The sequence below is a fragment of the Microtus oregoni genome, unplaced genomic scaffold (genome assembly GCF_018167655.1).
Source record: "Microtus oregoni isolate MIOR12 unplaced genomic scaffold, Mior012 000007F_ref0000211, whole genome shotgun sequence".
Taxonomy (NCBI): domain Eukaryota; kingdom Metazoa; phylum Chordata; class Mammalia; order Rodentia; family Cricetidae; genus Microtus; species Microtus oregoni.
Genome location: NW_024543066.1, coordinates 16,332,999 through 16,342,142, shown reverse-complemented (window position 1 = coordinate 16,342,142; position 9,144 = coordinate 16,332,999). Strand labels below are relative to the sequence as shown.

The following is a 9,144-nucleotide window of genomic DNA, read 5'->3' as shown; positions in this document are numbered from 1 at the left end:
ATGAGCCTTGACAGCTTGCCTCACTCCACGGATGTGAGGTTTACCTGACTACATGACAGAGGAAGGTTAGAAGAGTCCAAAAGATGCCTGTAGTCCCGTTTGCTCAGGGATGGAGCAGTACCCATGATGCACAGACCCATGATGCACAGACATCCAACAGGATTGCCCAACGACCTGCTGTGACCACTGCAGGGAGGGGGGCTGATCTGAAAACACTTGGTGCACGCACGCCTGTGTACCACTTCAGGGCAGGGATGATGGAGGCGAGAGGACGGTCCGCTCCACCACTCTGCTTCAGGCCCTCGGAGGCAGGGAGGGGCTCTCTCTGGACCTGGAGCAATGCTGTCTGTGCCCTTCCATACCTCGGCCCTTCCAGGCCAGCTGCAGGCACCTCCATGGGCACAGGGAAAAGGAAAAGTGCAGCTGGACTCTAGAACTCCTCCCAACGAGGCGGCCTATGTGGAGACCAGCACTTTAGTAAGGTGACTTTTATTTTTAAAAAAATGACAAAAAAGGAACAAAGAATTAGAAGAATTTTAATAAAATCAACAAGTTTACATTTGTACATTGTGTGGATTTGGGACCCATTAGGAGGCAAAGGAAGCTGTGAGGACAGAGGTTCCTATGGGAGAGCAAGCAGAAAGCAAGGACTGCCCAGTTGTGTAACAGGTGCCCTGTGGCAGCGGGACCCAGTGCCCACTTCTCTGTGCTTCGGGAGCGTCCAGCACGGCTCAGGAAGCCCCTCTCTGCTCTGTTCTCACACCCAGTGCCCAAAGCTTAGGTGGCACCTGGCAGGCAACAGCAGATAAACGGTTCCCCCAACGAAACAGTCCCACCCGCAGATATGAAGGTGAACCCATCTCAGCCCATGCAGCTCCAACCAGGACGGCTGCGGAGCCTAAAGGGAGGAACAAGCCCGAATCCAGCTGTCACTGAACCACTCAGTGGACAGTCACGGGCTGTGATAGGACCATGGATTCATCTTTAAAAAGGGGGTTGAGAAGCGGCCCTCGGGAGAGTGAGGACGGTGAGGGAACGGGACTTGTAACAGATGAGGTGATTCTCCGCCTTGGAGAACTGTTTACGGTAAAGGGTTGGGTGGGGGTTGGACTGCTCGACTTTGTCAATCAACACTCAGAGAAGAGGCTAGTGTCTCCAGGTTAGGAGTGAGCAGACACAGCCCCTTCCGAGATCTTACCCAGTTTGGGAAGGGACAACAGTGCTGCTCATGGGGTAACTCGTGCTTTGAGAATTGTAACGCCAATTCGTTGCGTATAATGACAAGCAGTGAGAAGTGTCCTCAGTCATCCTTGGGACACTGGAGCTGCAAGGAGACTTCATTTATTCTCAGACACTCGACACACGCAGGGAAAGGGGTGTCAGTCCCCTGAACAGTGACAGACGCTTTTACTTCCTGGCTTGCTCAGAACCCCCAAAGGAAAAGAAATACAGTGATCATTGTAAGTACAGGAGCATTCTGTAAAGACTGGACAGTGAGGGGAGCTCGGGCAGGCGGAGGGAGGGTGTGTTCTGGGCCATCCCGTCAGCCCAGGAGATGCTGTTTTTCACGTGTCATAGTGGAGGCTGTGCTGTCTACCCTGAGGTCCTCATAAAGCCAGCTTCCTGGGGTGACCGGGTGACTTGGAAGAGGGCAGTGAAATGGCAAGAGCTGCAGCCTGTCTGCTGCAGGACGCAGAAACCCCAAGTCCAGCTGGTCACGGAGGAGACCCTTCCTCTGCGGGTTCCGGAAAGCTCAGGCAGGCATAGAAAGTGCTGGCAGATCATGTGGCCTGGCCAGACTGCCTCCTGAGGTCCTGCAGAAACACCTGTGGGGAGAACGGGGCGAGCCGCTCTGCTGGTTGCCGGCTACAGGGCAGAGGCCAATGCCAGCCCCTCCCGAAGGCTCACCGGCCACTCAGCACATTTCCCTTTGAGTTTCCCAAGCATTCAGTAGGAGGTACATTTTAACGAGGAAAGAGATCTCTGTAATGAAAACAGCTGAGGAAATTCCAAGTGAGAGAAAACGACAAAGATGATATGAATTCAAATAAAAATATTTAGTTGCAGATCTCCATCAGGGTGTTTCCAATCAAGTGGATGGAAACGAACCTGTTTCTGGGCCATCACACAACCTGGCCCCCTTAGTTGCAATCTTCAGGATGGGCAAAGCAGCTTCCACTTTGACCTCTTTTTCTTTTTTTCTCTTCTAGTGTGTGTGTGTGTGTGTGTGTGTGTGTGTGTGTGTGTGTGTGTAGGCAGGACAGCCTGTGGGAGTTGGTTCTCTCCTTCCATATGTAAGATCTGGGGACTGAATTTAGGTTTTCAGGCTTGGTGGCCAGGGCCTTTGCCCACTGAGTCACTTCACCATCCTGCCTGCTTCAAGCTTATGTTCCTGGATCGATGTCCATGTGCTAGGCAGTCAGAGCATAGGCCTTTACACCAAGTGAGTGCTTCCATGACGGGGCAGTGGCTTCCCGAGGTTGACAGCAGGATGGGAAGAACAGACACTGTGTCCACGTTAGCAGCAGATGCAGAGCCCATGTCAAGAGTGCACCTCCCCAGAAGGCAAGGCGCCCACCTCAGGACTCTGCTTCCTGGACGCTGGCCTGAGCCAGGTGGAGCTGAGCTCCTTCCCTGGCCCCAGCTATGTCGGGATCGCCCAGGCTCCACCACCTGCTTTTCAAAGTTGGCTTGTGCTTTGAAGGACTGTAACCTCCTGGACGGGGAGCCTCTGGCCTGTCGCTAGTCTCGAGGTGTCAGGCCTTTTCCTTACATTCACACGAGGAACAATCAATGCTGCGGTGCCCTCATTTCCCAGGGCTGGCAGTTCCCTGGCACCCAGATGCCTTCCCTTTGTTCTGGCTGGCACAAAGCAGGTTTGGAAAAGAACCCAGAATCCCCTTTGCAGCCTGGAACCATGCTTTTTCAAGTCCGAGTGCCAGGGCTGGGTGAGCTGGGGGTCGTGTGTCTGCTGGCAGCACAGTGGGTGTGCACGAGCCCTCCATTTGGGTATCTGACAAACACAGGCTCACCAAAAGGGTTCTGGCAGAGTTCGCAGAGCTTTTTGTCTGAGAGCCAGACTGCACTTCCCTTCAGCTTCACCTGCAAACAGAAAGCAATCGTGAGGAAGCTGATGAGTCAGGGCAAATGGATGCACAGTCTATAGCGGACTACGACTGCCCACAGGATTGTGTCCATCAACTTCTTGACATGGGACGTGAGAAATGGAAATGAGCAGAGCTATTCTTAATGAGCAAGCAGAGAAAGCAGCAGAGCTGCCTTCCTTTTATTCTTCGACACTTATTTATTCCTTTTCCCATGTATGTGTGTGTGCCTGCATGGGTTTCCATGCATCACATGCCTGCAGAAGCCAGAAAAGGTCATCAGAATCCCGGGACTGGAGCTGTGAGCAGTTATGTGGGTGCTGGGAACTGAGCCCAAGTCCCCTGCAAGAACAGTAAACACTCTTAATATCTGAGCCATCTATCTCTCCAGCCTCAGCAGTTAGTTTTCTTAAAATAACCACTGTGTATCTGGAAATTTCTACACAAACTCTTCCCTTCAGCATTCTCAAAGCACTGTCTGCCTGCCACAAAGTCACGACTATCAGAGCTGAGGGGACCAAGGGGGATGCTCACTTGCAAATAAAAAGCAGAACCCTAATCAGGGATTTGGTCACAGCCCCGCAGTTGATTAGTGACACATTCCCACATCACAGTTTCATTTTCTGGAAGTCAGTAAGAAACAGTACCTGTCAATATTGACTCTAGTCTGATAATTTAGACTTGAGTTGCACATGCTAAGGTTTTTCTATACAGTCGCTGTCAGTCTGGGCAAGTTGGACCACCGACAGGGGCAAGCAGCAACTCGGGATTCTCCTGCACGAACTAGTGCCCTCACCATGCAGTCCTGCAGCCTACCAGGATAGGCACTAGGGGAACACTAATAAAAGTCCCTGCCCTCAAAATCTAAATGGAAAAGAGGAAGTTATCAGTGCACACACAAGGGGTGTGGGGTAGGCAAAAGACTTAAAGCTTAATTAAGGCTTTGAGGTAGAGAAAAACAGATCTGCCAAACGCTGCCTGGGTGTTCATGAAGAAAAGGTAAAATACTGCAGGGTGTAGGGTCAGCACGTGCAAAGGAGAGGAGGTAAGACAGCATGCTACATGGCCAGGCAACTAAGGCCAGGACATGTGCTGGGAAGCCAGAAGGAGTTAGGCAGAGCTGAGACTAAATACCCCGGGCCACAGGGTCTCAAGGAAGACCCATGTGTGGGACAAGAAATGACTCTGCTCTTCTAGCCAGCCACATGGGGTTTCCAGAAAAGGACTTCATCTTGGCGAAGAGAATGTGGGTTTCTGAACTGGTCTAGGGCTCTTCCATGTAACTGTCACAAGGCTCAGTTTTCTCCTCTGTGCAACAGAGAGGACAGCAGAAGACACCACGTGTAATGCTATAAAGTGCTCCAAAGGCGTAAAGAATGTGTCTGGGGAGCATCACTGTTCGGACACGACTCACCTTCCCTACACATTCTCCCTGGTTTGGTTTTGTTTGTTTTCAGTCAGGGTCTTGCACTGGAGCCCAAACGGGTTTGAAACTTTCTTTGCACCACAGGTTAACCTTGAGGTCCTGACGGTTTTCCTGCCCCAGCCTCCCGAGTGCTGGACTTACAGTGAGGGAGCACATGCAGCTTCCACACACTCTCACGACTACTGGTGTCCAAATGGAAGACGCCTCACTGATGCTGCCTGCCAGCGCAGTCTCTGCCTCTGCCCATATAGATCTCCGTATCTTGGTGGGAGCAATCAATACGTGTAGAGGAAATAAGAACTAACGAAGACCACGTTCTCATAGGTTAAAGACTCACCTCTCAAGCAACAAGGGCTCGCAGAGAAGCAAGCTGGCACAAGGGCTAGGCACTCACCTTATCATACCTGTAAGTCAGGTTTTCTGATCTGGCCAGGCCAAGAGCCACCTGTGTGGTCCTCCTGGCATGGATGCTGTCCCTCATAGCTCCTGTGAGGAACGGGCAGAGAAGTTGCACCGACCAGGTGTCAGGCAGCAGCTGCAGGACCTGGGTGGCATCAAACTCCCTGGCGTGATGGTTCAGCAAGTCCACAGCGGCCACAGTCAGCGCATGGGCAGAGGGGCCCGCATGGAGGTACATGGCAAGCAGTGTGTGGAAAAGGCGCTGACGGCAGGCTGCGTCCTGACCCTCGGAGCCCCAGAGGCAGTAGTCCTCAGCTGCAGAGAAGTCCCCCATCTCGTGCACCAGGATATGCAGGGCTTTCTCGTGCTCACCCAGCTTCCCGTGGAGGATGGCGCTTTCCATGGGCAGGCCAGCACCCTGGATCTTCTCTGTCAGACAAAATTGGCACTCAGTAACAGACTGGGCTGGCTGGCTGAGCTCACCTGCTTGTTCTACCTAGACATTGCTAAATACTGCCACCTAGATGGCTGATGGAGGTGGCTCCTTGGATTTTCCCCTGGTGACTCAGAATCTTAGAAAAACCAAAGACAGACTCTGCTGCTAACACTCAGGAAATGAACCAGTGGGTGTGTCTGCTCTCTAATGGGCCCTAAGCATCACCGGAGCCCGGGCTCCTGGTCTGTAGGTACCATAGCATCACTCTGTCTTTCTAGTATGAAATCTCATGACTAACACACAGGGGAACAACTGTTCCTTCCTCTGTGTCTTCAGGGGAATGAGAGTCAAGACCCTCCCAGGAAGAGCCCCAAATCCCCTGTACTATTTTCAAGTAACTAACACTATTATACTTGAGATCACCCCTGGAGGATTTAAATGCAGCTGACTATAAGGTTATGGTATTTAGGGGGGAAATACTTTCAAATCACAGTTGGTTAAATCTGCAGATGCAGAACCCATGGATAAAATCCAAATATCCACTTTACTAAAAAAATCCATGTTCAACTCCTTTATTTCAACTGAAAGGAACATGGGTTCACGGTATTTTTTTTTTTTAATTCCTAATTGTATTATCTGCATCCAACGAGTTTGCAGAACAGAAAGAAAAACGTTTCTTTGCTCCCCCTACAGTTAAGCTTCCAAAAAATGACACAGCCCAGGGGCAGTGCCAGTCTTGATCAAGGCTCTCTCTTAGTGGGCTGATGGGCTGAGTCTCACTACCGAGATCACTTTGCTCCCCTGTGGGCTGTGAAATAGGGGACGACAGAAGATATTCCCTGCTGCAATGGGATATTCCCAGGACAACTGAGGGCCAAGGTTAATAGCAAATGATAGGCACTGGTATCTGTAGCTTGGTCACTCTGGGCTGCTCCCCAGGCCTGATGCCTGAGGTAGATATTACCAGCCTGGGGGTAAAGGGCTGCCTGGATAGCCTGTGTCAAGTGCAGTAGCAGCAGCCAGACACCACAGCACACATGCATCACCACTCTCCTCAGAGTGAGAGTCAGGAAATAATTACTAAGAAGCTGCCATACTTACAGCACAGACAAAGGTACAAAGGTAAGGTGTGAGTTACACAGAGTCTATGCTCAGACTATGACATTTCCCTTCAGAGCTTGAGTACTGCAGATCTTGAGATTCCTTGGGGTCCAATACCCCAGAGATACTGAGTGGTGAAGGTACTGAAGTCATCAGAAGGACCTGAATCGTGTGCTTTAAAGCTCAATCCAAAACTCATCAGGACAGCTGAGAAAAAGGAGCTCAAGCAAGCACCCTATGGGACCCAAATGTTGTACTCTGGGACAATGGCTTCCTGCCCCAGCCCCAGCCCCAGAGACTCTCACTGGGACGCAATCTTATCCTCACCTTTCAACAAATGGACGCGGTAGCAGTCAGACTTCTGGAGCAGCCTCCGGAGTTTGGTCTGCGCCTCAGTGGCATCTTCGTCCTTGCCGCCAGGGGCCACCCTCTGCCGCAGCACTTCCTCCAGGTAGAGGATGGCCAGGTGGGTGTGGTACTCTTCTTTCTGCAGAAGTCAGGGATGAGCCAGACACAGCGTTTACATGAGGGAGGCCACGGCAGGTTCTCAAACACAGTGGTCAGGACACCGTCAGAGCACTGGAAGACTCCCAGAAGCTCCAACACAGAGGGAAGGTTTACAGTCACGTTGCTATAGTTGAAAGCTGAATTGCCCCCAAAGTCCACTGTTAAAGGCCTGGCCTCCATGGGATGCTACTGGGCGCTGGGGGTGCAATGTGGAAGGACTGGAGCCAAGGGGAAGGAGTAGGACCACAGCAGGGGCAGTGGGACCTCAACAAATGCCCTGCCTTGCCCTCTTCTGCCAAGATTCTTCATCCAAAAGAATGGGACGACCCATTACAGACTGAAAGCTCTAGAGCCGTGGGGCCAAGGAACCATCTGCTCTTCAGAAGTTGATTGCTTGGGGCTTAATCATAACGCTGGAAAGATGATTAACACTTGGCGGGGGAGCACATTTTCATTCTGGGAGGCAAAGGCTTTAGTACCCTATAGATCACGTAGCTTCCCCCATTTCCTGGAGGACACCAACAAAGAAAAGAGAAGTGAGGTGGCGATGAGACAGAGACAAACACATCCTGCTCTAAGCCTCTAGGTCTCTTTCACGAAGGCTCACATCCCTCAGATGTCAACAAGCACAGACTGAGTGACCAGGAGACGTGGCCTGCCCGAAAAGTGACACTCAGGTTCCCTTTCCTAAGTTGTGAGAGACACCGCAGCCAGAGACCTTAAGTCCAGGCTCTGAGCACTCACCTGCAGTCTCCTGTCGATAACAAGATGCTCCAGATATTTAACCAGGGCTTTAGGGTACTTCTTAAGGCAACTGATAATGTCATCTGGATTAAAACCAGCCTGCTGCTTCTCGTCCAAAGGTCTCTTGGTGAATACTTGAACTCCAATCTGCAGAAAGAACAGCAATTCAGTTTTCTTCATCTTTCTTTTAGTCACTTAACATTCGAGGGTTGGCCAAAATCATGCAGAATATGCTAATGTATTAAGCAGGTGCAGCTTTTCATATGCCACACTTAGCTCAAAACTATGGGAGAAAACAATCTAGCAAGAAGTCCCTAGAAAGAGCAAACAAAGGACACAATGCAGACAGGAAAGAGGCTGGCATTTTGAAATAATCCCCACATTGCTGGGATTTCTTCTAGAATGGCTGGAAACTAGGGAATACAGCAGTCACTGGTAATAGGCCTTGGCAACCATGCAACAGACAATAGTTTAGAAAGACCGTCCTAAACAGAGACCGTCCTAAACAGAGACCGTCCTAAACAGAGACTGTCCTAAACAGAGACCGTCCTAAACAGAGACTGTCCTAAACAGAGACTGTCCTAAACAGAGACTGTCCTAAACAGAGACTGTCCTAAACAGAGACTACCCTAAACAGAGACTGTCCTAAACAGAGACCGTCCTAAACAGAGACTGTCCTAAACAGAGACCGTCCTAAACAGAGACTGTCCTAAACAGAGACTGTCCTAAACAGAGACTGTCCTAAACAGAGACTGTCCTAAACAGAGACTGTCCTAAACAGAGACTACCCTAAACAGAGACTACCCTAAACAGAGACTGTCCTAAACAGAGACTGTCCTAACTGTCCTAAACAGAGACTGTCCTAAACAGAGACTACCCTAAACAGAGACTGTCCTAAACAGAGACCGTCCTAAACAGAGACTGTCCTAAACAGAGACCGTCCTAAACAGAGACTGTCCTAAACAGAGACTGTCCTAAACAGAGACTGTCCTAAACAGAGACTGTCCTAAACAGAGACTACCCTAAACAGAGACCGTCCTAAACAGAGACCGTCCTAAACAGAGACCGTCCTAAACAGAGACTGTCCTAAACAGAGACTGTCCTAAACAGAGACCATCCTAAACAGAGACTGTCCCTTGCAAACTTTAAGGAACAAAATCCAGAAAGTATGAAAACACAGTGTTCTCTTGTTTCTCTGAACACATTGTCTGGCTAGCAGATTATTTACTGCACTTGGCTAGTCCACCATCTGAGCCTGTGGTCCCTAAACAACTGTCAGGCTGCCTTCCTATGTCTGCCATGAGGAGCTCCCTGGGCCAATTCTGCCATCTAAGGAAATACTGAGAAGGCCATTACACATTGTTGGGTTCCCTTGTACACTTACACGTGCAAGTACTATTGTATGCCTACAGGTTTGCATACACACC

At 50.4% G+C, this 9,144-nt stretch overlaps 1 protein-coding gene across 1 annotated transcript in view; it reads right to left on the bottom strand.

The window, feature by feature from the left end:
* Positions 1–515: 515 nt before the first annotated feature.
* Tgfbrap1 (transforming growth factor beta receptor associated protein 1) overlaps positions 516–9,144 on the bottom strand; it is a 46,752-nt gene continuing 38,123 nt past the window's right edge. The window contains exons 9-12 of the mRNA XM_041655798.1: positions 7,718–7,864; positions 6,794–6,953; positions 4,925–5,358; positions 516–3,102 (exon numbers count right to left, since the gene is read on the bottom strand). Of these exons, the coding sequence (XP_041511732.1) occupies positions 2,926–3,102; positions 4,925–5,358; positions 6,794–6,953; positions 7,718–7,864 (918 nt within the window). The 3' untranslated portion in view covers positions 516–2,925. The remainder of the gene's footprint in view (positions 3,103–4,924; positions 5,359–6,793; positions 6,954–7,717; positions 7,865–9,144) is intronic.